General features: G+C 39.4%; 1 protein-coding gene across 5 annotated transcripts in view; it reads right to left on the reverse strand.

Annotated features, from left to right (window-relative positions):
* The window catches only part of agpat4 (1-acylglycerol-3-phosphate O-acyltransferase 4 (lysophosphatidic acid acyltransferase, delta)), a 180,816-nt gene that overhangs the window by 62,565 nt on the left and 90,512 nt on the right, over nucleotides 1-27,739 (reverse strand). For all 5 annotated transcript variants that reach the window (XR_011961905.1, XR_011961906.1, XM_072581204.1 and 2 more), the window contains exons 2-3: nucleotides 23,528-23,757; nucleotides 2,239-2,408 (exon numbers count right to left, since the gene is read on the reverse strand). Coding sequence is in view for 3 of the 5 variants with exons in the window: in XM_072581204.1 (XP_072437305.1) it covers nucleotides 2,239-2,408; nucleotides 23,528-23,705 (348 nt within the window). In the remaining 2 variants the exon portion in view is untranslated. The remainder of the gene's footprint in view (nucleotides 1-2,238; nucleotides 2,409-23,527; nucleotides 23,758-27,739) is intronic.

Raw genomic sequence — 27,739 nt, forward strand, 5'->3', positions numbered from 1 at the left:
GAAGAGGATACTATTAGGGAAGGCAGTGAAGATGAGATGGAAGAGTTTGGCAGTACCAATTATGTTAACTGGAGAAGTATTGAGATACTGAGATGGATGGCCCTCCCTTGTCAAGGAGCTGGGGTTCATTATTATAAGAATGATAGTATATCCAATGGATGGTTGACTAAGTTACAATATATGAAGATGTCTAAAGTTATCAATTCGATTTTATTGAGAACAAATTTATATCCAACAAGAGCGTCAATGTCGTATGGAAGGCCATGTAATATCAAGAATTGCAGAAGGTGTAAATGATACGTCAGAAACGTCTGCGCATATCTCAGGGTGGTGCCCTTAAGAACATGAGGATTTAAGAGGCATAATAGAGTTGCAGAAGAATTAGTTAAGTGTGTAAGAAAGAATGGGTGGACAGTATATATAGAACCGAGAATTAAAGATGAAGCCGGGAAACTTTGGATACTGGATCTAATTTTTAAGAGAGAACACCAGGTTGTTGTTGTGGATGTAACTGTTAGAACAGACCTTCAGATCAGCTCGCTTGAATCAGCATGGGAAGAAAAGACAAAAGTATAAACATCTAGGAAGAGAGATAATGGACCTCATTGGTATAGGAATGATATTCTTATGGTTTTGTGATAGGAGCCCGAGGGAAGTGGTTCAAAAAGAACACCGAGTTGATGAAAGACCTCAGGTTCTCGAAATTTAAATCTTTTGCACAGAGTATCACAACCCTTGTTTTGTCTTTGACCCTTTAACTTTTACGGATTTTTATGGACTCTTAATTTCTCCTATTGACGTTATGTTTTAATAAGTTTTAGGTATTTTAATAGTTTTAATTAATGATTTTAATAGTTTTAATAATAAAAGTATAGGGTTTTTAGATCACTTAGTTAATAGGTAGTAGGTAGATAGGAGTGTTAAAATTTCAATAGCATGCTTCACATAACAAGTGATGAGCGGTCGCCTAGTCTAACGGTTGATAAGCCCAGCTCATCCCTTGTCTCGCTGAGATTCTGATTCACAATGTATTTTACGGTTCCCTTAAGATCATTCCGGCTGTGGTTTCGCTGGATAGGGGTATCCATGAGTCGACGAGCGACGTTAAAATCTCGAAAAGGACACGATCCATCATGAATGGTGAGTGCATAAAATTAGCCAAATATGCCACCTAGTTCTAAACTCACCCAGGCTAGTTGAAAGACCTTTGTTATTTACCTTATCTATGCCCTTCATGATTTATAAACCTCCAAGATCATCGCTCAACCTCCTACACTCCAGAGAAAAAAAAAAGTCCTAGCCCATCCAGCCTCTCTTGATAACTCAAGCCCTCTACACCCAACAAGTTTCTCTTTTCTGAACACTCCAATTTAATATTATCCTTCCTATAGCTGGGTGACCAGAACTGTATACAGTACTTCAAAATGTGGCCTCAACATGACATCCCAACTCCTATACTCAAAAGTCGGAGCAATGAAGACAAGCTTTCCTTCTTAACCACCCAGTCTACCGGTGATGGAATTTTCACAAAAACAAACTAGTGTATTTCTCTATTCAACAACACTACCCAGAGCTCTACCATTAACTGTTTAAGCGCTACCCTTATTTGCCCTACTAAAATGGAAAACCTCACATTTATCGGAATTAAACTCCATCTGCCACTCCGCAGCCCAATAGCCTAGCTGATCAAGATCCCATTATACTCTTAGATAACCTTCATGTTGACTAGATCACCAATTTGTGAAATCTGCAAATCATATTAAATATGCTTTCTAAATTCTCAACCAAATCATTTTAGATAGAATACTGAACAGTGGACCCAGCACCAATTCCTGCAGAACACCACTCCCAGGCCTCCAGTCTGAAAAACAACCCTCTGCTACCACCCTTTATCTCCTAGCATCAAGACGATTTTGTATCCTATCTCCACTTGCCTTCCCACCTATTTTTGTCATCTGCAAACATGGTTATGGCATATTCAACTTCCTCATCCAAATCCCCAATCCTAATACTCTAACCCTCAATTGCCCTGAGCAATTAGATACGGGCAATAAATGTTGGTATATCCTGCATCACCCACATTCCATGAACATATACATTAAAAAAAGTCAAGATTAGGTTGATTGTAATAAATTTAAAAAAAAAACATGACAACACCGAAAGGAGATTAATGATTTGAAAGGATCAATCTTCATGATGGAGGTGTAAAGAATTCCACTAATTAATAACAAGACTTACCCCCAAAACACCAAATCTTTCACAGAAGTCCCATCCACAAAGGAAATCAATCTCATAGTTATGATTGAGAATAACTATGGCATTCTCTTTACCGTACTTAATATAATTCCTTTGGTCAGTATAGAGGGTACATTCTGTACCTGACCACCATTCCAGCAACCACACCAATTCTGAAATTTAAAGAAAAACAAAAAAAAGTTATGCCATCAACGTCTTGTCCACTACCACCGAAAAGATAAATGGTTTCATTGGGCAATGGCACACCGTCATTATTGCAAAGTTTCCATTCACCTAACCTCTAGTTTGGAAGGTCAACAGATGGGTTACATGGGAAGATTTGACAATAGACAAATCAAGTTTGGAGATGGGGCTGAAAATTACAATAGATAGAGGACTGTAAGTTTCCATACAAGTTAAAAAAACAATCCAATTTCTAATAGCCATAAGCCCAAATCAAACGACTTGGAACTGATTAGAAATTTCATTTAGAGGCTACAAAATAACCTATATGAAACATGGAACAGTGTCACACTGATCCTGTAAGACGTGGTCCTCAGTTTTGGTTAAGGCACGTTGCTGAGAAGGGCATGAGTCTGCTGCTTAACTTAAATTAGGTATTGCTGGCTTTTTTTTTAAAGTAGTAAACAAAAAGGAAGAAATTCCTCCAAATTCCACCTACACTGGTAAATGAGTGTAATGCATTAAAATTTAACTTAATTGAATGGATTAATTACACATGCAGATAGAAAGAAACTATAACCTTTAAAAATTGGAAAACTATCCAAGAGCCTTAAATCAAAAAAAGTTTAATACCAAACCAGAAGACACATTAGAATAGTGAGTATAGGCTTCAATTGGAAACATATTTTAAAAAGGGTGTGTTTTAAAATAAATCCTTTTAATGGAAAGTTGCACAGAACCCAAAAAAAAAGTGCTGCAATTGGATAGAAAAGGAACACGGTAGCAAAGCAAATCATGGTCCTCATATTTTACTGATGCAGCTTAAGAGGCCTCAGGCTGAGTAAGTAGACAGGAGGAGATGCTACATTTCAGGGACATGGGACCCAGGAGGCCATCAGAAGAATATGCTCATTTAAAAAAAAGAATAGAAATAAAATGGCCACAATGGTAAACTCCCAGTGTGGGGTCTCTAGGACTTGATAGCAGTGCCAGATATTTCTGATCAACCTGCTTAAAAGCATCATTACACACCTCTGGAGCAGGTGGAATTTGAATGTAGGCCTCCTGGTTCAGAGGTATGAACACTACACCACAACAGCCCTTCTTAGCAACAGTAGCAAAAGGTGCTGAATAACTGACCAGCTGCATACGATTAATGAACACAGGTAATCAAAGTTAATAAACAAATCATTAAAACAATTGCTTATATCCATCACACCATTTACATTGCTTAGTACTGTAACAATACTGTCACTATAAAGGTTATTTTGTCCTGAGTCTTAAAGAGAGGTTACAAAGGTAGAGTTGCCGAGGTGGCTAGAGAACCAGCCTTAAACTGTTGCTTTTTTGTAAAAAAACTGTTTAATAATGGAAGGGGAATGGCCAATTCTCCCAATTCAGGTTCCAGTACTTGAGCTGTAGCAGTCACAAGATGTGAGTGTACCCAAAAGGTTGTAAGCTTCAGTAAATGATTCCTAACTGACTTTCTTTGAAATCTCTCTGGATGTTGTTTCCTCCTGCTTGTAAGAAATCATTGTTTGAATTCCCCTTTTTGAAAGTGGTGTTCACTATATTGGAACAGTTAATTAGTAATAGTGACTGTATTAGGTCAATTAAGTTTTCCAATAGTCAAGTTATCCTAAATTCTACTTTTTGTTAGTGTTTCAAACATATTATTTAAATAAATTCTGTTTTGCTTAAAGCAGGGTGGTTTGACCAGTTGCATCATACCTGGAACACCCCCTTCTCATCTACCTTTAAGGATAAGAAAGAGAGAGTTAGTGTCTAGGCTACCATCTTAAAATATTTGGAGGGGGTCTGGCATGGTCCATAACAGTACAATGCAACCTCACAAGTACTTATCAACATCTGGGCCTAAATGTTCAGCAGTCAAGACTTCAACTCACCCCCCATCTTCCATGTTCACATCCCTCACTGCCTCAGACAGCAGATAGTCATTCATGGTGGGCACATCTGACCTGAGAATCTCAGTGGTGTTGCATTGTTATCATCTATTTTGCAGGACAAGGTTGTCCACAGCAGAAGTGAGCAATGCCAAACTAGCAGATAACAAGCCTTTGTCTCAAACCTGTTGAAGAATATGGTGCTATGCATCATGGAGATGGACTCAACACCGTAACACCAGATGGCAGGGCTAAGAGCATTCAAAGATAACAGTACATTACTAACACTGTATGAATTAACTCCCACTTTAATCTCATACTGTATGAGATGTGCAAGTTCCGGATGGTATGTTTTAGGTATTTCTTGCTTGTCAACCCAGTCATCATTTTTGATTTTCTTTCAGAAACCCAATAATTTGCATGTGTCCAGCCACAGCAGTCTTGTTAGGAAGACTACAAAGCCTCACTATACCTCAAAAGAAACAAAGACACTTGATCTCACACTTTCAACAACCAGCTCAAATACGTGCACTGTGTAAACAAACTTTGAAAACTGATAATGGCTATATAGTCCATGACCCAGGCAAGACCCGACACACAGGCAAGACCCGACACACAGGCAAGACCCGACACACAGGCAAGACCCGACACACAGGCAAGACCCGACACACAGGCAAGACCCGACACACAGGCAAGACCCGACACACAGGCAAGACCCGACACACAGGCTCTAACCTGTAAAACACTTCACAACTTAACGTTTCAATCACATAGTTATGCCACCAACGTCTTGCCCACTACCACCGAACTTTAAAAGATAACCAAAGTGGGAAAATGGTTTTATTGGGCAATGGCACACAGTCAGTATTGCAAAGTTTCCATTCGCCTAACTTCTAGGTTATATAAGATCAACAGATGGGTTACATGGGCAGATTTGGCAATAGACAAATCAAGTCTTCATCTAAATTCCAGAGAGCATAGGTTCAATTTATTCAGCCCCATCACTGGACAACATTCTGAATCCATGAACTAAACTCTATCTAGTGAACCTTTACTGCATTATCTCAAAGGCAATGGATTCCTTGTTTAAAATGGTCTCACTAACACCTATACAACTGTAGCAAGACTTGTTTATTGTTGTACTCTTCTGGCAATAATGACCAACATGCCATTTGCCTTTGAATTGCATACTATACCTGCATACAAGTTGAGTTCCTTGCCTATGTACAACACAAATAAAATTTTCATCACCCCCACCAATCCCCAAACATCACCTCGCTCATCTGTTGCTGAAGCCATTGTGTATGTCTTTATTACCTCTGAATTTGCCTGCACCAGTGCCTTCTTCGTTCATCTTCCACATTCTGTGCCTCAAAACTTGGTCAGCCAAATCTCTGCTATCAATGTACTGACTTACGTCAAATCTTGTTCATCCATCACACCTGTGCTCAAGAATGTACAATGATTCAAAAGTTAAGCAACATCTGATTTTTTCAATCAACCAGCTGCCAAACCCATATAAAATATTTGCACTCCTCTAATTCTGTCCTCTTGAGCTTCCTCAATTTTAATTGCATCATTAGCAGCTGCAACTTCAGTTAAACCTCAAGCCCTAGAATTCCCTCCTAAAAAAGCTTAATTCTCTACCTCACTGTTTTTAATGAGCCCTTTGTTAAAGGAAGACAGACTTCTTTGACATGTGGTGTCACTATATTTCTTGCGAAGCCATTTCAGAAGAGTCCTAAACACATCTAAAAAGGTAATCGAATTAGTTAGGACAGAAATGTCTATTTGATTTGAGTTGGTCTTAAGCTGAAGTTCCAGTGCAATCAATAGCAGTACTGCAAAACTATTTAAACTTCCACAAATTTGCACATCCTGGAAGCATGGCACTTCTCAATTCAATGTCACCAGTCATTTTACTATTCTGCAACAAAGCATACTGTAACAAAAAGAACAGCCTATTAAAAAAAGTTACGCTCCCTTTTCAATAAAAAGGGTGCATTAATTTTCAATGTACTCTGATAATCAAACTTGGGTTTGCAGCCTTTCAGCAGGAGACTGCCCTTTGAGTCTATGAAATCGGTTTACTTTATGGCAGCTTTAAAAGCTCTGGCTACCAAATTTGTTTGAACATAATTTCATTCACAACATGCAAATAAACAAAAAGCATTGATTGGGTGAGAAAAAAAAAAGATAATACTGTAAAATGGCAAATTTGTGATTGGAATTCACTCTACTTGTTGACCTTCTTCCCTTATGGTCAGGCTAGATGCAGCAGCACGCTGGAATATACTTTGGTAAATGGCATTACTTCATATCATTTACATGTCGCAAAAGTTGATCAGGAAGCTGGTTGCCATTAGAATGGTGCTAGAAAAGCACAGCCGGTCAGGCAGCATCTGAGGAGCAGGAAAATTGACATTATGAGCAAAAGCCCTTCATCAGGGCTGAAAGCAGGGAGCCACGGAGAGAGACACAGACACAGAGAGGCGGGGATGGGGGGGGGGGGGGGGGGGGGGAGGAGGTGAAGAGAGATGAGGAAACTGGTGAAGTCCACATTCATGCCCTGGGGTTGAAGTGTTCTGAGGCAGAAGATGAGGTGTTCTTCCTCCAGGCGTTGAGTGGTGAGGGAATGGCCGTAGAGGTTGCCCAGGATCTGCATGTCAGTCATCGTCAGAGTGGGAGGGAGAGTTGAGCAGTGGGGTTGATTGATTAGATTCCACACAGTGTGGAACCGGCGTTTTGGCCAAACCAGTCCGCACTGACCCTCTGAAGAGTAACCAACCCAGGCCCTTTCCTTCTGACTAAATGCACCTAGCACTATGGGCAATTTAACATGGCCAATTCACCTGACCTGCACATCGTTGGACTGTGAAAGGAAACTGGAGCACCCAGAGGAAACCCATACAGACACTGGGAGAATGTGCAAACTCTACACAGTCACCCGAGGCGTGTGCAGGTGTTCCGGAGATGTTCCCTGAAGTGCTCTGCGAGAAGGTGCCCAGTCTCCCAAACGTAGAGGAGACTGCATCGGGAGCAACGGATACAATGAATGACATTGGTGGGTGTGCAGGTGTAAAAACTTTGATGGATATAGAAGGCTCCTTTGCGGCCTTGAATGGAGGTGAGGGGGTTTGGGGGGGCGCAGGTTTAGCAATTCCGGTAGTAGCAGGGGAAGGTGCCAGGAGAGGGTGGGGTGGGGTGGGGGGGCATGGACCTGACTAGGTAGTCACTGAGGGAAATGGTCTTTGCGGAAAGAGATGGGGATGGAAATATATCCCTAGAGGTGGGGTCCATTTTGGAGTTGGTGAAAATGTCGGCGGATGACAGGGTTTATGCAAAAGGTTGGTAAGGTGGAAGGTGAGGACTGGGGGAGTGTGGGGGGGGGGGGGGGGGGTTCTGTCCTTCTTACAGTTGGTGGAGCTTTGAGGGTAGAGGTGCTGGATGTGTTGGAGGGCATCTTCATCCATGTGGGATGGGAAATTGCAGTCTTTAAAAAGGAGGCCATCTGGTGTGTTCTGTGATGGAACTGGTCCTCATGGGAGCAGATACAGTGCAGGCAGAGGTATTGTGAATACAGGATAGCATTTTTGCAGGAGGTAGGGTGAGAAGAGGTGTAATCCACTAGCGGAGGGAATCGGTGGGTTTGTAAAAAATGCCAGTGTCAAGTCGGTCGTCATTGATGGAGATGGAGAGGTCCAGGTGAATTTAAAAGTCGGGGTGGAATGTTGATGAATTGCTCAACCTCCTCGCGGAAGCATGAAGTGGCGCCAATGCAGTCATCAATGTAGCGGAGGAAGAGGTGGGGAGTGGTGCTGGTGTAACTACGAAAGATAGACTATTCTATGTAGCTGACAGAGACAAGCATTGCTGGGGCCCATATGGATGCCCATGGCTACCCCTTTGGTAGGGAGGAAGTGGGAGGATTTGAAGGAGAAATTGTTAAGGGTGAGGACCAGTTCAGCCAAAAGAATGAATGTGTCAGTGGAAGGGTACTGTTGGGGATGTCGGGAGAGGAAGGAAAGGAGGGCTTGGAGGCCCTGGTCATGGTGGATGGAGGTGTAGAGGGATTGGATGCCAGGATGAACATGAGGCACTGGGGGCCAGGGAAACTGAAGTCTTGGAGGAAGTGGAGGGCATGGGTGGTGTCTCGAATGTATATGTGGAGTTCCTGGACTAGCAGGGATAGAACAGTATTGAGGTAGGTTATTTACAGCCAAGACACAATCCTATCAACTTTATAGGTGTAGGGTTTATGTGAATTGTTAAAAGGGAGAAGGGATGGGTTCCGCAGAATGAGATTACTACTACACTGAAAAAAGAAAAAAAAACAAACTAGAAAACCCTTAGTAATTTCCACTCAGAAGTTTTAGAATAACAAAAAGAGGATTTCAACCTGGAGCTATCATAGTATGCATAGCTTCGTTTCTCCATTTGCAACTAATAATTTTTTATGGAATTATTTCAGGAACTTTAAAAATCAAGGAGTTTCTTGCCAATAGCACACGTTCCAAACAAGACACTAAAATGGAGACTAGTTTGCCTGACAAAACTGTTGCATTTTTGTGAAAGATCCATTGTACATTAGAAAGCACGCTACCACCAAAAGCAGTGTTGAGGTTAGACTGGATAAAAAGTTGAGATCATTCTCCTTAAGGAAACATTTTCAAAATCAGGAGCAGGCTGAATAGAACAGATTAGGGAGGAAACTGTTCCTGCTTGTAAAAAAAAGGAAGAAAGAAGAGAGAGAGCGCAACAGGACAGATTTTAAAAGGTGATTTATAAAAGCAGCAAGGGTGATTGGAAAAGAAAAAGACTAATTTTCATTCAGAAAGTAGTTAGGATACAAAATGCATCACCTGGAATATAGTGGAGCAAAGATTAATTAAGGCTTTTTACAAAAGGCACTAGACAATATTTGGATAAAAATAACATACAAAAAAGGTATGTGGGGGAAAGAAAAAGGAGATTAGTACTACGTAATGTTATTTGAAGAGCTAGTGCTGGCACAATGAGTTGCTGCATTATGAACATATCAGTCTTCTGCAAAGAATATTTTTCATTAATTCACTGCTTAACAATTCTGAACTTTAGCTAGTTGAGGGTGTAAAATATTGATGCAGAGTTAGATGTGATCTGAAAGCAATTGAAATTACCTTTGAGTGGCTGTTTAACTTCCAACTTCAAATTCCACCTATCCAGCTGTATCATTCAATTAACAGAGCTTTGTTTACAATCCAAGACTAATCAGCAATAACCAACAAGTTCAGGATCCAGAGAAAAAGTTTGTCTATGCATTGACCTATGTTGAGCGGAATCTGTTTCGCTTTTCAAAACAAAGTGTTTTTCTTTTCAGAAAGGATGATCTGTAGATATATTCAAGTCATTGTGGGCGGCACAGTGGCACAGTGGTTAGCACTGCTGCCTCACAGCGCCTGAGACCCGGGTTCAATTCCCGCCTCAGGCGACTGACTGTGTGGAGTTTGCACGTTCTCCCCGTGTCTGCGTGGGTTTCCTCCGGGTGCTCCGGTTTCCTCCCACAGTCCAAAGATGTGCAGGTCAGGTGAATTGGCCATGCTACATTGCCTAACACTATGTTAGGTAAGGGGTAAATGTAGATGTAGGGGTATGGGTGGGTTACGCTTCGGCGGGGCAGTGTGGACTTGTTGGGCCGAAGGGCCTGTTTCCACACTGTAAATAATCTAATCTAATCTAATCTAATTTCCTGGGGTGGTTCTCATGGTTGGGGGAAAGAAACCAAAATACATTGTTTTGGCAGAGGGTTATATGACAACTAAATAGAGATAGGCAGACAGACATTTATATATGCAGAGTGCACAACCTCGGGAGATTCTAAAATGCTTTACAATCATTAAAACACAGCTGAAACAGTTACAGGTTATAACAAAAAGGATACACAACAGCAAGGTACAAAACTTTATGGAATATTTATGCAAAAACCAAGACGACCAGCGGGGGCCTTTACAATATAGATTCTTTTCTCAGATCTTTCAGCAAGGGGATGATAACTAAACAGCAAAGTCCAAAAAGAAAAAGCTTTCCAGTTCAGCAAATTCAAATAGACTGCCTCCTGCCCCATAATCCAAGTCAGCATTAATTCACTTTTTTTGTTCCTTTTGTTTCTGGCTGGCCAGCACTAGGCCTCCTTTGATTGACCGATTCAGATGAATGTCATAGTCATCGACAACATCTCAGTACTGTATCATCTAGTGTCTTTGGAGTAGACATTAATTTGTATTCTCTTCCCAATCTAGTTCCCAAAAACAAAAACATTCTTTTATTTTCGTTCAAAGTTCAATTCTATATTATCTCATTTTTGGTTTTGACCGGAGTTGCAAAAGTAAAAAGAAAAATAATAATGGTCTCAACAATACGCAGGAGCAAGGTGACATTACCAAATGTCATCACATCTTTTAGAGCTTCTTTGACACTTACAATCACTGGTCAATTTAGAATTGAACTATTTTTAAATTAAGTAGCAAGGAGGACCTTACAATGTGAAAATCTAAGTCATATGGTTTTACTAAGGCTTTATTTGTGATCAGTGCCACCACTGGGTGGAGCACTTCACCAATATGCACAAAATTGAAGTGACATGGTGGTGGTTTCCTGAAAACATCAATAAAATTATTTCTACAGCATAATGGTGGCATTTTTATCATCTAAATCACTTCCTCATGAGAAGGTGGAACTACAGTAGCTGTAGAAACCAGACTCATCTTTCCTCCACCAAGCCTCTCATAATCAAACTATTCTAAGCCTCAAACTAGACCCTCCGAAATAACCCACCCAGACCCAGTTCCTTCTAACTAATGCACCTAACACTATGGGCAATTTAGCATGGCCATTTCACCTGACCTGCACAGCTTTGGATTGTGGGAGGAAACCGGAGCACGCGGAGGAAACCCACACAGACACGGAGAGAAATGTGCAAACTCCACACAGACAGTCGCCAGAGGCTAGAATCTTTGTTGATGTTCAAGTGAACACTGTCAGAACTCAAGTGACTTGGAATCACCCTAATTTTTTGCACTGGGAACACTGGTTCCATTTGGTGAGTTAGTTAACAATTTGTGCTGCAGTTTTGTATTAATAAATTGTGGACAGCATCAGAAAATGTTGAACCCACCCTCAAAGTTAAAATCACTCCACCACTGTATTTACACCATTTTGCCAAAATTGCTCAAAGCAACACAGCTGAACCAGATGCATTTAAATTTTGTGTATTAAGACATGCACATATGTACATTCATCCCATCAAAAGCCATGATGGAGAAGTATGATCGAACCCAAGAGTATAATAATCTTTTTGTCAGCTCCGAAGCACTCATTGATTTTTCATTATTTTCATTTTATTCTTTTACCGATTCTGGTTTGAAACAGTGAGCTGGAACTAAGCTAAAAATGACTTTTAGACTACAGGTAATAACTTGTGTTACAGAGGAAAACTGACCAAACAAGCTTATGTTTACTCATGAGGGCAGGTATGGACATTAACTGCAACTTGTACCTGATCAAAAATGTTCTGCAGACATTTCGTCAGTGGGGGATGAGCATTAGGTTTAACAGATAGCACTCGTTGGCTATTAGAAAAGGTGAATCTGGGAATTCCTTCCAGCAAGGCTGGAAGAGGTCTTGTGCTCAAACAGATGACAGATGTTGAATGGTAACTGGAACCTAGTGGAAGGAGATCAGTGTGTTCAGTTTGAATTGGGTTTTGGAGAGAAGAAATCTGGATATCGATGACACAGCGTGAATACTTGAAAGCTCCATAACCAACCACCTGTTAGCCACACATGGAAGATCAGAATAGAAAACTAAAAATATTACTGGCTTTTGAGTGAACTACAAAAAAGGTGACTTTAGCTGACATCTTCAGAAAACGAAGAAAAATTTATGCTGGTGAAACGATGCTTCATGAAACTACTTACTCACCAATTTATCTCATCTGTTTATCACTGTCTTGAAAGACACCTTGACTGAAAATAACAGTTTCTGGGTATACAGTGTAGACCAGTTAGATTACTTTGTTGTTAATAAGTTGCCATGCTTTTTGTTGGTTTAAAAACCAAACTAGTGATGAGAATTATCCACAGAATCTGGGACCGGTTACTCAAAAGTCTGGTTAGGAACCATGGGGTCAACTTGGAGTGTCTTTGAAGACTTTAAACTTTACTGCGTTGCGAATAGGATTGAAGATACTGATTTAATTCAGCTGTCTGCCTCAGTATCGCAACATAGCTTATACTCAAGTGATGGCTGATCTTGCATGATGGTTGACCATTAACTTTTGGCCAAAGGGGAAAACACGTATTTGCTGTCAACATCAAATGCAAAAACTTCATTCAAGGGGTGACAGTTTGAATTCCTCATATCTTGTGCTAGTCTTAGGGGTAGGGTTGACTGGAACATGAACTGACCTGCTAACATTGAGGGACAGCAACAGTCATCTAGGTCCTCACCTAGAAGGGAAGAATCCTTACAATCACAGGAAAAGACAAAAGGACCTCTCCTGCAGGGTTACTGAAACACCCATGTCTCACTGAACAAGATTAGAGTCAGAGAGTCATGGAGACGTAAAGCATGAAACAGACCCTTTGGTCCAACCCGTCCATGCCGACCAGATATCCCAACCCAATCTAATCCCACCTGCCAGCACCCAGCCCATATCCCTCCAAACCCTTCCTATTTATATACCCATACAACTGCTTCTTAAATGTTGCAATTGTACCAGCCTCCACCACTTCCTCTGGCAGTTCAATCCATACACATGCCACCCTCTGTGTGAAAACGTTGCCCCTTAGGTCTCTTTTATATCTTTTCCTTCTCACCCTAAACCTATGCCCTCTAGTTCTGGACTCCCTAACCCCAGGGAAAAGACTTTGCCTATTTATCCTATCCATGCCCTTCAATTTTGTAAACCCTCTATAAAAGGTCACCCCTCAGCCTCCGACGCTCCAGAGAAAACATCCCCAGCCTGCTCAGCCTCTCCCTATAGCTCAAATCCTCCAATCCTGGCAACATCCTTGTAAATCTTTTCTGAGCCCTCTCAAGTTCCACAACATCTTTCCAATAGTAAGGAGACCAAAATTGCATGCAATATTCCAACAGTGGCCTAACCAATGTCCTGTACAGCTGCAACATGACCTCCCAACTCTTGTACTTAATATTCTGACCAATAAAAGGAAAGCATACCAAACGCCATCTTCACTATCCTATCTACCTGCAACTCCACTTTCAAGGAGCTATGAACCTGCACTCCAAGGTCTCTTTGTTCAGTAACACTCCCTGGAACTTACCATCAAGTGTAGAAGTCCTGCTAAGATTTGCTTTCCCAAAATGCAGCACCTCGCATTTATCTCTCAGTCATTGCTTACCCAACTGGTGTGCTCACAGCCATTTCACCTTTCCACAATTGCAACTGCATCACAATGAAAAGGTGACAATGCTCCTCAGTGGCTTTCAGCTATAATCTGAATGTGCCAGTGAGCCCAAAAAAAAAGGAAGCATCCACCAACCCAGATACTAGAGGAATCTTAGATTTGTGGTAACACTACTCCTGATGCCAGATGAGCACCTCACAGCAACATTTTGGGAACTGGAGGAGACTATGCACTTGCTCAGCTGCAAGCAGATGATCCTGTAGTGTCATCCATCAAATGCAGAGTGGCAGACATGGGACACAAGCTGCAGATTCTTCAACACCTGTTGGTAGGGATCTCCTGAATCTCTCCACCCCTATTATGGGGCAAAAAAAAAAGAGACTTCTCCAGGCCTTGAACAAAGACCACTAATGTTTCTGGACAACCCTACCATTCCATATCATCTCACATGTACAGCCTAGTTTTAATCTTACAGCAAAGATTTAGTTCGTGTATGGCAAGAAAAACAGTTTAAAAACAAACAGATTACTGCAGGAATGCCAATCAGGAACCAACATCTTACCCTCTCCCCAACCCTAAATTCATAACAAAGTAGATTTAACATTGATTTGAGAGTCAGTAAAGTAAAAAGCGGATTTGTTTTTAAACTTTAAATAGTTGTTCAGCACAATGAATGTATGTCTCAGTGTGCATGCACCTGGAAGGTACATAGGACTATATTATATAGGAGGCTCAGATTGATCAACAACAAAAAAAAAATCATTGCATCTTTTATTCAATCCTACTTTGCAAAAGCACATTCCAGAGTGAATTGGATGACAGTCCATTAATTTTCTACCACAGCCAACTGGAGGGGATTGTGCAGAGAGAATGGATTCCCACCATAGCTTCCACTCACTGTTCTTTTAGGATGCACTATTATTTATTCCACAAGCTAATTATGTGCCAGAGCACAAAGCCCTAAAAAGGAATAAAAATATCTTCAATGTGATCAGTGAGGCAGAGTGTTCAAGTACAAGGAGGAATACAATTTGTCACTGAAATGGCTGAATGGGCAAATTAAAAAAAAACACGATACCCAGAACAAACTCAGTGAAATGTTTGATTCACAACCAATTATTTTTGGCAAACTGTCAAAAGCATTCCACCATCCATGTATGGCAAGAAAAACAACCCGTTTAAAAAAAAAATAGATTATTGCAGGAAGCCAATCATCAAGAACCAAGCTTTGTAAAACTTCACATGGTCAGACAAATATGAAAATGCTGCTCATTTTATGAAGTTAGTCTGCAAGCCGACCTCATTTAAAATCCATTGTGCCTCCACAATTATTCATGAATTCTGACTCAGCATTATTGTTAAAACATTATGATTAGAACATTGAACTACCAATTTGCATTAAAATTATGTACTGTACGATACTCCTTTGCCAAGTTTAAAATAAGCCAATAAATATTTCTAATATTAAAAGGAACTGTTATGAAAGGATAATAGAACCACCCAGAACACCATGCTACAGAAATCACAGCAAAGCCTAATCTTCACTTCACCAATACTCACCCTTATTCTTACGTGCTTGTCTCAAACAAACCTTCTGATCTCAGTAAATGCTATACATCAAACTTTTTGAAAAGCCTTTTGGGAGACCAGAAAACAATATCCATCAATGCTCACGATTTCCTCAAAAGATTCACTTACGTTAGTCAGAGTTAGATGTACAGCATGGAAACAGACCCTCTGGTCCAACTCATCCATGCCAACCAGATATCCTAACCTAACCTAGCCCCATTTGCCAGCACTTGGCCCATTTCCTTCTAAACCCTTCCTATTCATACAACCATCCAGATGCTCAGCTTCTGCTTGTTCAAATATATCAGATGCAATTTACTTCAACTATCACCACATCAACCCTCTATTGATACAGGTTTAAACATAAAAACATTCAAATAGTGCTTCAGAAGAACAAAAAGGCAAAACCTGACTATTCCACATAACACAGTAACAGGCCAAAAGCTTGATCAAACAGGGGGTTTTAAAAGGCATATCTTAAAAAGGTGTTGTTAAGACTGAACGAAGTATTGGAAGAGAATGCCACAAATTAGATCAAAGAGTAGACTGCATGGACTCTGTCACATCAAGTTTATTTGGAACATATGTTTACAGCACAAAATAAGACATATGGCCATTGTGTATCAGTGCTACTTAATATAGATCTGACTACACAAATCTCATTTTCCAACTCTTGGCCCATAACCCTGGAGGCAGTTGCAATGCAAGTGAATATCTAATTACTAGTTAAATGTTAAGGTAGACTTTCTGGGCTCAACCATCCTGTCATGCAGTGATTGAAACATTCACCACCCTCTGGGTGAAAAAATTCATCCAGAAACAAAAACACTTTTCTTAGCCTTCTGCCTCTTACTTGGTGTTTATGCTACCTGCTTGTTGACTCCACTCAATTGAGAAGTGCCTCAAAAAGCCCCACATTTTAAACAACTTTTTACATCCCTTAACTTTCACTGCTCAAGGAAAATCATCTTCAACCTATCCTCAATATTCAGACCCTTCAGCATAGGCAGTATCCTGATAAACCTCCTCTGTACCTTCGCTAGTGCGATCACATATTTCCTGAGATTTAGTAAACAGAACTGCATGCATTTCTCCAACAGTGGCCTAACCAGCATTTTATCTAAGTTCCAGCGTAACCACCTTATTCTTGTACTTTATGCAGAGTTTACTAAATGAAAAGTATTGCATATGCTTTCTAAACCACCTTATCCACCTGCCTTTCTACCTTCTGGGATCAGTGGATGCACTCAAACAAAAAAGGTCCCTCTTTAGATGTGGCAATTAAGACTGCCAATTAACCATATAATCCCTTGCCATGTCAGACTTACCCAAGTGCATTTTCTCACACTTTTCTAGGCTGAATTCTATTTGCCATTCCCCAGCCTAGCGGATCAGTCCATTGATAACCCCAAGCATTTTACAGCTATCCTCATTATCTACCACCCAGCCAATTTGTAGATCTTCCACAAACTCCTTGATCATACCTGTGACATTTAAGATAAAATATTAATGTACACGTCGAAACAGCTAGGGGTCCCAGAACTGAATCCTACAGGATCCCAATCAAAACAGACTTCCAGTCACAAAAACAAGCAAACAAGTATTCTATGATTACTTTCCATTTCCTACCTTCCAGCAAATTTTAGATGAAATGTGCCACTTTTTGCCTTGTATCCCATGTTTTTTTTTCCTCCTCGGTCAGTCTACCACATTAAAAGCTTTGTTGAAGTCCATGGAGACGACAAATCAAATGCATTACCTTGCCTGAATACTGTTTTTCAACAAGATAGTCAAACAACCTCCCTTTAACAAATCCATGCCTACTATCCCAGATTTATCAATCATTCTCTCTCCAAGGAGAAATACATTTGGTCTCTCTGAATTCTCTCATAACTTGTCCACCAAAGGTTACACTGACTGAATAGTGATTTCCTGCTCCATCCTTACATATCTTTGTTTTAACTAACAGAATGTTAGCAGTCCTCCAGTAGTCTGGCGCATTACTTGCCACTAAGAGCATTTGAAAATACTGCCAGGACCTAGATATCTTCTCCCTTGCCTCTCTCAAGAGCTGGCATACATCTCATCTGGATCTGCAGATAAATTCACTTTTAAAAGACTGCTAAACATGTTACCGCATATTTTCTACATAATGAATATTTCACGGTTCTCCACCCTGTTGTCTATAACTAAAATCATCCTTTTCCATTGTGAAGACTGATTCAAAATATTCGAGTATTGTGCTCACATCTTCCAGGTCCCCACACAGATAACCTCCATAGTCCCTACATTTTCCCTCGTTAATCTCTTGCCCTTTGTGTATTTAAAGCAAACTTTGGTCATTTCTTTTATTCTACCCTATCAATGCTTTTTCCACACTTTGCTTTCATAATTTTAAGCTCCCCTTTGCATTTATGAAGGCTCCCATACAATTGGTATAAGGAACCATTGGAGGAGTGTCCTAGAAAATTCATAAAAGTAAATATTTAGAAGCCAAAAATGCACCTGCCATCTATTGTGCTTTAATAGTAAAAACATATACAGAAAAAGTCAACTTCAAGCATGACCCATCCCCTCTTACAGGTAAATTAAAACTTCTTACCGAAAGGAGCTTGTAGTGACTGAATCTGAAAATTACCCCAAAAAGATTTATGCTAATGTTCATTTAGTCAAAAGGATAACTCAATTACACTTCAGAAATTTGTGACAAAGAATCCAGTTTCATTAAGTCAAGCTGACAAATTATTAAAAAGATCAATGAGTCAAAAAATTTAACATGACTACTTGATCTGATGATGCTTACAGGAATTAAAATTTTATAGAATTGATTTATATCTTTCTATCAACTATCCCCCAACACTCACGCACAATTTTCAAAAAAGATTGAAAAAACACTGAGTACACATAAGAACATTTGGAGGCATGGAAACCTGGATACTAGAGTTTACAGGTAATGGCAGAAGTTCAAAACTATTTCCAAGCAGTTCAGTGGTATGATCTTAGACAAAGATCACCACTCGAATTTGTTCGTTTTCACTAACTTGGCTACAAATACTGTCCATTGCTCAAATCATTCACCAGAACTTTGAATAGCAATAAGTATATACAATCAGTACTGTCACTTCTGATCACAATATTCCAGATAGGCCTATGCCAATGGCCTTTCCCCTGATCTGTAAATGCTTGAAAATCCTATCCTCAAAGATATTGGCTGTACTTTAAGCATGCATCTTTGTAGTATGTACCCAGTGGTACAACTTAAATCCTATAGAATCACTGGTTTTCAAAACCTGTTTACTCCCAGTCTTTTGGCACACCAAAATCTCAGCTCAGTCACCAAGAAAGCACTGTCCATGCTTGAACCATCATTTCTACTGTGCTCTACTTTGTCACAGCCTTGTAACCCTAAAATTCAGTTTCCAACACTCCAATCACCCTGTCAGGCAGATCTACCTTAGCTTATCTGCCACTAAAACCCTCAACTTTTCCTGTAGTTACCTCCGAAGTTTGGGCAAGCTAATCAATATGGAGGCCAACATTCTGATGACAGTTTAAATTTCATCATCTCCCATTTACTCCTCTTCACTGCTCCTGCTGAAGTACACTGGCTCCGCTATTGGGTACATGCTACAACAATTCATTGAAATGAATGAGAAAGATGAGAAATGCCTCTGGGCTAAGCACTGACCATAGTGACACTCCACTAGCGATAGCCCAATATTCCAAATCAACCAGTTTAAGAGTTAGAAAGTCCAATTCATACAACATTTAAAAACATCTCTAAACAATAAGACCTTGGAGTGCATGTTCATAGTTCTTTGAAAGTGGAATCACAGGTAGATAGGATAGTGAAGGCAGCATTTGGTATGCTTTCCTTTATTGGTCAAAGCATCAAGTATGGAGTTGGAAGGTCATGTTGCAGCTGTACAGGACATGGTTTAGGCCACTTTTGGAATATTGTGTGAAATTCTGGTCTCTCTTATCGGAAGGATGTTGCGAAACTTGAAAGGGTTCAGAAAAGATTTACAAGGATGTTGTCAAGGTTGGAGAATTTGAGAGGGAGAGGCTGAAGAGGCTATTTTCCCTGGAGTGTCAGAGGCTTAGGGGTGACCTCAGATTTATAGAATCATGAGGGGCATGGATAGGGAAAATATACAAGGCCTTTCCCTGGAGGTGAGAAAGTCCAGAACTAGAGGACAGATTTTTAGGGTGAGGGAGAAAAGATTTAAAAAGGGATCTAAAGGGGCAACTTTTAATGCAGAGGGTGGTGTGTGTATGGAATGAGCTGACAGAGGAAGTGGAGGAGGCGGATACCCATCCGAATGCCTTTTTAAAAATGTTGTAATTGTATGTGAATAGGAAGGATTTTGAGGGATATGGGTGAAGTGCTGGCAAATGGGACTAGATTAGGTTAGGATATCTGGTCAGCATGGATGAGTTGGACCAAATGGTCTGTTTCTGTGCTATACATCGATGACTCATGACCAAATATTCCAAATCTGGCCTAGTGCATATGCCAGCATTTGACAGATATCCCTCTAAAACCTTCCTATTCATATACCCATCCAACTGCCTTTTATATGCTGTAAATGTACCCACTTCCAGCTTCTAGTTCCATATGCTGGCTTTGTCCTTTACCCATTTGCAAAACACTAATATAACACTACCAATTCCATGAGCCCTCATTTCATGCAAGAAACTTAAGTGACAGCATTATTGTCACACGTATTTAAAAGAAGACAGTTAAAAAAGTTAATAAGTCACCACTTACCTACAGATTCTTAGGGAAAAGAAAAAAAAAGACCAGCATTACAGATCAAAAGGAATAAAATTAGAATAAAACAAAAAAAAAAAAGGTCTCTAGCCCAGATTACAAAGTAAATATGGCTGTCTGGTCTGTTATCACATTGCATCACTATATTTGGGCTTGCAACAATCTTTGTGCACCTGATATCATTTTGGGGCATATTTTCTGGTGTCAGTTTCCACTATGGACAGTAGCATTCTGAATACCTTCTGAAAATAAAACTAAAGGATCACATCCATTAGTTTCCTTTGTTATGCTTAATCTTCAAAACGTTTAATCATTCTTCAAATATTGTTTCCATTCAATAAAACTCAACATTAGATAATCATATTATGGTATGTGAAGTACTGCATCCCATCTATTAAATGGCAGATTTTAAGCATTGCCTGATGTTTAGGATTGGGGCAAACTAACCCATTTTTAACTCAGTCCATTTAAAACCTTTGGTTCCTGCGGATTGAAACAGCAACCTCAAAATATAGGGGATTCTGGAGGATCAACACCAAATATACACTAGTATAATGTCTGTAGAAAAGAATTAAGCAGCCAGTTTTAGAAATTTATTAATAAATCCAACTGGCAGTTGAGAAGAAACTGCTTTACCCACAAAGTGGAATGTGAAACACTGTCACAAAAGTAGTATTTAGCATGGATGCAAAGGAAGAGGAAAGCCTGGCAAACATACTGGAGGAAGGATTAAAAAAAGAAGTTTGGCATACTTAGTTTAAAAATAAATGGAAAGAGGTTTGCTTGCATGAACCAAAAACCAGACTCGTGCTGCTAAAAACAAACTTAAGGTACTCCTATACCTTAAGTGCAAGTAATACAACGTAATAATTCAAACTACTTCAAAAAAAATGCTCAAGAGTTACTGGGACTTGCTGGCCCAGTGTGGCAGTGTGGCAATCTCATCCAGTCTAAGCGTCTTGTATTCCACCTTGGGAGTGTTGGTGTCCTGTTGCGACGGCCTCTGCTCTGCAATCTTTGCCAACTGCTTCCCAGTATTCCAGCGATCACTTAGTCAAATTTTCCCCAAACTGAAATTGATCGGAGATGAACTTCATCTTAATTTTCACCTTTTTCTTCTTTTTACCTAGGACTTCTGTGATTAATACAGTTGCCCATGATACAGCGACTTATCAAATTTTTCTTTGTAAAGATACACATGACAATAAAATGCTATTCTAATCTTAGAATGCAAGTCTAGGATTGCCACTTCGTTTTTTTTTAAAAAACGTCACTGGCATATTCTGGATCAAGATCAAGATCATCATTTTAAAAAAAAAAGGAGGAAGTGATGGTAAAAAGAACCACTGTGTGCAGCAATTATAGACCAGAAGTAGAGATGGAGTGTAGTATTGCACATTTGACCAGTTGCTTTAAAAATGTTTGTGTTTTGCTAGCTGACTACATTATATATTTGTATTACAGTGAAACTAAAATTAAAAAAAAAGTTAGGAGGAACCAAGTGATACAATTGGTTTCACCTCCAAATTGGGATCAGATTAATTCTCAAAGCCAGCTCGTTGCCATAAATCAGTGGCATTAGCTACTCAAAAACTGGGAGTCTTGTTTGGAGAAGCACAAAAACGTCTATGGTGTAAAATGCAAAAAGAAGTGGTGCAGTTGCTTTACCCTTCTGTCTTTAGTATTAAAGGAATATTGTTTGCATAGAGGGATGGCAACAGTGTGCCAAGTGATTTTCTTCTGTGCTGTAAAAATGCCTCCACCCAAATCCTTGGCTCCCTCTCACGATTACCCTGTTTGGAAAACAGGTCTTTCTAACCATACCACTTCTAAAATCTATAGTAATTTGTTATATGTATTTATGAAAATGTGCGTAAGTCACCATATTTAATCCAGCACCAGTTTTATTTACTTGAATTTTTTTTTTAAAATGCAAAGTTAATTTTATTTTTTTAAACAAACCACAGCTTCTTGATTTCATAAGTGGTTGCCTTACTCTACAGCTGTCAAAACTGTCAGTGAGACCTCAATAGCTTGCCTATATATTCCTGACTCAGGACCCTACCTTAATTCAAGTTTAAATACCCTTCTTCAGGAATTCAGAATATGACTGCAATATTCCTCAAGACAGCATGTGATTACTCTGTAGACAACTTTTCACTATCATTTGCAGTGATAAGTATTAAGAGGCTATCATATATACATATCCCATTTTTTTTAAATAAAACATCTTAGACCAGAATAACTTAGCAACTTGTACGACTTGTCTGTAGCAAAAAAAAACCTCACCAGAAAAAAAATTATAGCAAAAGTAACATGTCCTTTGAATAAGTGAGAAGGCACAATCTTTGAATAGTTTTGCCATTTCATAAGTTTTCCCACTAACTCACCACTCATCCAGAAGAGACAGTAATCACATCACTAGACTAGCAATCTGATTCCCAGTCCAAAATTCGAGGGGAAATGGTTTATTGGTATCGTCCCTATTAATGCAGGTTATATTCGGAGACCCAGGTTCAAATTCTGAAATGGAATTTGAATTCAATGACCATGAAACAAAATTGTCAATAGTGGGGATAAAACCCATCTGGGCCACTAATGTTCTGCAGGGAAGGAAACTGCTGTCCTTACCTGGTCAGGTCTACAGCAATATGGTTAAGCGCTAAATGCTGGCCAAGGCAATGATACCCATGTTCCATGAATGAATTTTAAAAAAACCCACACTGCCACATCCCAGTCACAGGCACAAATTCCCAACACCAACAAATGTTGCAGCTCCAAAAGAGCTCACCAAAATGAAATTCTGTCCCTTGTTATGCATCATTTTGATAATTGCATCAAGTGAGAAAAACAGAAGGAATAGGACCAAGTGACATTACAGTCCATGATTAAAAACTATTCTAGTACCAAAAACGATCAAAAGATCTCACTGCTGAGCTCACAAATAATGAGGACTGGTGCCTTCAGATCAGGTTAAAAAAAAAAGCTCGTAGGGCAGGATTCAAGAGGGGAGGGAAAATGACAGTAGCACATTTATTTCAGTTTATTGGACTCTGGAAAAAAAAAAATTCTGTTTAAAAACTGCAACATTACTCCTATGATAGCAAACCTCTCTCATGGTTCCACAGGTGAACATGGCTACCTCATGGCTAAATTAAATATACTGATCAAGACAGAAATTCAATTCAATGTCTAAAATGCTTAGGTTTCCAAAACACAAATAATATTAATTTCTAATACGACACTTTCCACAGTTGGTCAACAAGCAAAATATCAGACGGTCACTATTGTGCTCATTGGAGTTGAATACAGAACACGCATTTCAAAAACTGAATTCACATAAATCCAAACTGTATTAATCCATCATAACAAAACTGCACGTCACAACATTGTAATTCAAACAATTATCCAATACTATAAAGACAGAATAAAATTTGAATAAAAGGCTTCCTTACGGCTGGCGATACAGTACGCCAATCTGCAATTAATTCGCCTGTAGAGTTGCTTATTGATCGGCCATATTATCAGGGTGCAGAACTGAAGGAAGTTGATGATGAGTCCAGTCACCACAAAGATGTAACATATGAGAAGGTGGCAGATAAACTGCGATTTCAAGGCAGCTACAATACCCATTGCTTACAAAGCCTCCAATATGTCCAAAATGTCCAGAGTTCATAAAGAAAATCTGTAACATACAAGTCATTTGATACAAATCAGTCATCAACTGGTAAAAGAGATTAGAATTGATTCCTTTCATCAAAAATTAGACAAAGTTGAATTTTGACAGAACAAAAATTCCCCTGACCCTGAACAGAAAAACATGATTTTGTTAGTTTTTTCTGTAGAGGTTCTACATAACACACTTGGTATTTGGACCACGTGCAGTCAGATGGAATTAGTTTAGAATAGCATCATGGTTGGCGCAGACACGAGAGACAAAGGGCTTGTTCCTATGCAGTACTGTTCTATGTTCTATTGTAGTACCTCAAAATAGTTAACAGTGGGACAGAGGGGGAATCTTTAATTTTTCAAACAGATTTGCTCCTATCAAATTGAAGTAGTGACCTAACATCAGCCATGGGGTGGTCTCAAGGTCATGTCTCCTGTGGTACAGAATTTCAAAATGTTTTTTTTAAATGAAACGCACAAAAAGAGAGTGATAAGATTGAATCATTATTTCAAGTCAGTTAGAAGAAGCTTTACAAACTCAAATGCATAAAATCAACTTTCAGTGCAAGTAGTGGACTAGGAAAGGACAGAACACAAGCATGGTTGAAACAAAGTCACAGCCTCAAAATAAGTCACAAATTGGTTTCCAAAAGCTACTTAAAATATATTTTTTAAAAATGGACTTCACTGGTAGAGATCTCATGACTTGCAAGTTGGATACAGTTCTAGTAACTGTAGATTTCCAAAACAATTCTAAACCCCTTAGAATGTCACACCCATCATTGTGTGGTCACATTACATGAACAGGAGGATAAAAAGCAGAAACATCTAATCTCGGAAATAGAGACCTAAATCAATCATTATGCTGGCAGAGACACCAACTGTCTACACTACCTAAACTGAATACCAGATTTTCACCATGGATGAAATAAATTTTTTTAATCTGCTTAACTAGCTCATCCATGACCTGGTTTTTGGAGAACTTTAATTGCACATATCTAAACACCTAAAACATATAGCCTGCCTACAACTGCATCAATAGAAATCAGAACTTCACATTGGTAGCCAAGTCTGTGTTGAACTTAAGACTCCATGAAACCCAATTTCAGACAGCATCTGGATCGTCTGTTCATCTGCAAAAGCTGACCAGTTCCTTCTTTGCAAACATTGTATTGCTATGTCAATTTTAAAGGTATTCACGGCCAGCTGGAAAAGACTCGAACTTTTACTTTCCAAGTGAATGAAACTGGAAACTGGACACTGGACTCTGACACCATGTGAATTAATATCTATCATTTGATTTGATTTATAGCTGTAAAACTCTTCTTTCCTAAAATCACTGTTGAGCAAAATGAAGTTGAAGACTAAGATAGATTCAAACAAGTGAATAAATAATTCTTTGGAGAAAAAATTTCAACCACTTATTCATGGGATGTGGGGGTCACTGGCTAGGCTAGGCTAGACCAGCCCGGCCTAAAAATTGCCCACAAGGCAATTTGAAGTCAACTATATTGATGAGAGTCTGGAATTGCATGCAGACCAGAAGAATAGCAGATTTTCTTCCTGAAAAAGATACCAGTGAAACATGTGTTTTTATGACAACAGTAGTTACATGGTCACTATTAGGCTAGCCTAAATCCAGAGTTATACAGAATTTAAAATTTTCACCAGTTCTAGTGATAACTACCATTACACCACTGCCTCCCCAGTTTTCAAACCTGACTGCACAAACAGTAGTTTTAAAAAAGACCAAATGACAATAAACAACTCTATTAAAAAGGATAGAAGGCCAGGAGAATAAAAGAACTCAGTCTCCCCAGCCTATGCATAATAGGAAGTTAGTTCAATCTAGTTAACAAGCAATTTAAAACTAAAATTGCACTGGAGTTCAAACTTCAGAGGAATGGTATAATTGAACTCCAGTCCAGATCATGGAATGTAATCAGATTATGATTTTTGTCAATTGTAACAAAAAAAAGTGAGCAAAATTAAAATGGATTAAAACTAAACCAAGAATTTCATTTGTGCACGTATTGTATAGTTTATTTTTATTAACTTCAAGTATGTAAGACATGGGAAAAGGTTGATTGTCATCTTGATACTTTTCCCTGGTTTTGCCTTTTACTTAATATATCTCCAGTTGTTGCTTTACTATGTATTTGGTGCTGTTGCATATTCAAAAATCTTTGATAAACTTTTCCTGGACAATCAAAAACAACAATATACAGAACACATTCAATAGGTCCAATGAAGGGATCAGCAATCTTTAGTGTTCTTGGCAAAGAGTTTTCAACTGTATATGCCCAACCTTTTACAGTACTGTTTTACCACACTAAAGCAGGGTGTAGAGACTGTTATTCAACTGGTTTAATTCTTGACTGTACAAAGAAACATCTTTCCACCTCTATACATACTTTCTAAAACTGAAAACGAAAGGCATGAAAATGTTTGGCACAACACCAAATAGTTCTTTTAGCAGCAGTGTCCTAAAAAGGATTATCTTTGACTTCATCCCTCATCATAAAAGGTCAGATGTGGAGATGTTCACCAATAATTGCACAACTGTACCATTCACAACTCCCTGGATTCTGAAGCAGTCTGTGTCCAAACACAATTAGATCTGGACAACATCCAGGCTTGGGCTGACAAATGGCAAGTAAAATGCCAGGCTATGACCATCAAGAGGAGATTATCTAACCACTACCCTGTGACATTCAATGGTGTTACCATCACTGAACGCCCATAGTTAACATCTGGGGGTTATCATTGATCAGAAACTCAACTGGATTCAACATAGTTGCCGCAAGAGCAGGTTAGAGGTTAGGAATATGAGAAGTAACACCTCCTGACTCACCAAAGCTTGACCACCATCTACAAGGCATAAGTCAAGAGTGTAATGGAATACTCCCCACTTGCCTAGATAAGTGCAATCCTCAAGAAGCTTACCACCATCCAGGACAAAGCAGCCCACTTGATTGGCACTACATCCACAGGCATCCATCCACTCGCTGTACCACTGATGCTCAGTAGCAGTAGTGCTTATTGTCTACAAGATGCACTTGAAAAATTTCAAAGATCCTTAGACAGCAACTTCCAACCGACAACTACGTCCATTTAGAAGGACAAGGACTGTAGATATGTGGGCACACCATCACCTTCAAATTCCCCTCCAAGCCACTCACCATCCTGACTTGAAAATATAAAATCACTGTTCCTTCATGGTCACTGGGTCAAAATCCTGGAATTCCCTCCCCAACAGCATTGTGGGTCAACCCAAACCAGGTGGTGGACTGCAGCAGTTGAAAAAAGGAAGGCCACCACCACCTTCTCAAAAAGGCAATTAGGGACAGACAATAAATACTGGCCAGTAGTGACACCCACATCACACAAATGAATAAGTAAGGAAGAAATAAATCCTCAGGATTCCAAGCTAAAAAATGTTCAAAAGTTGCCAACCAAAAATGAAACTAAGTTTGATATTATTAAACTGGAGAGGGTTCTTAAAAGATTTAGCATTGGTATTGCTGGGAATTGAAGGTTTGAGTTAAAACTAGGTTAGGACCTTTTCATTGGAGTGGAGTGTAGAAGGTCCAGAGGTGACCTTAAGAGATTTAAAATCATGAGGGGCACACAAAAAGGTAAATAATCAAAGTCTTTTCCCCCCCGCAAGATGAGATGGTGTGGCAGGTGAAAAGTAGGGGGCATATGTTTTTTTAAAAAAAAGGTGACAGGAACATTTTTTAAAAAAAAACAAAAAATGTCAGGAGGGGCAATGGCTTTTCACATTAAAAAAAAGTGCAGTTAGTGTGTGCTGAATGAACTTCCAGAGGGACTGGTAGATGCAGGTGCAGTTAAAATATTTACAAGACATTTGGAGAAAAAGTATATGAATAGGAAAGATGTAAAGGGATAATAATTGGCTAAAATGCAGATGGAACTAATTTAGTTTGGGAACATGGCTGGCATGGACTAATTGGATGAAGGGGTGGGTTTCCATG

This window comes from Chiloscyllium punctatum, chromosome 11 (genome assembly GCF_047496795.1).
Source record: "Chiloscyllium punctatum isolate Juve2018m chromosome 11, sChiPun1.3, whole genome shotgun sequence".
Taxonomy (NCBI): Eukaryota; Metazoa; Chordata; class Chondrichthyes; order Orectolobiformes; family Hemiscylliidae; genus Chiloscyllium; species Chiloscyllium punctatum.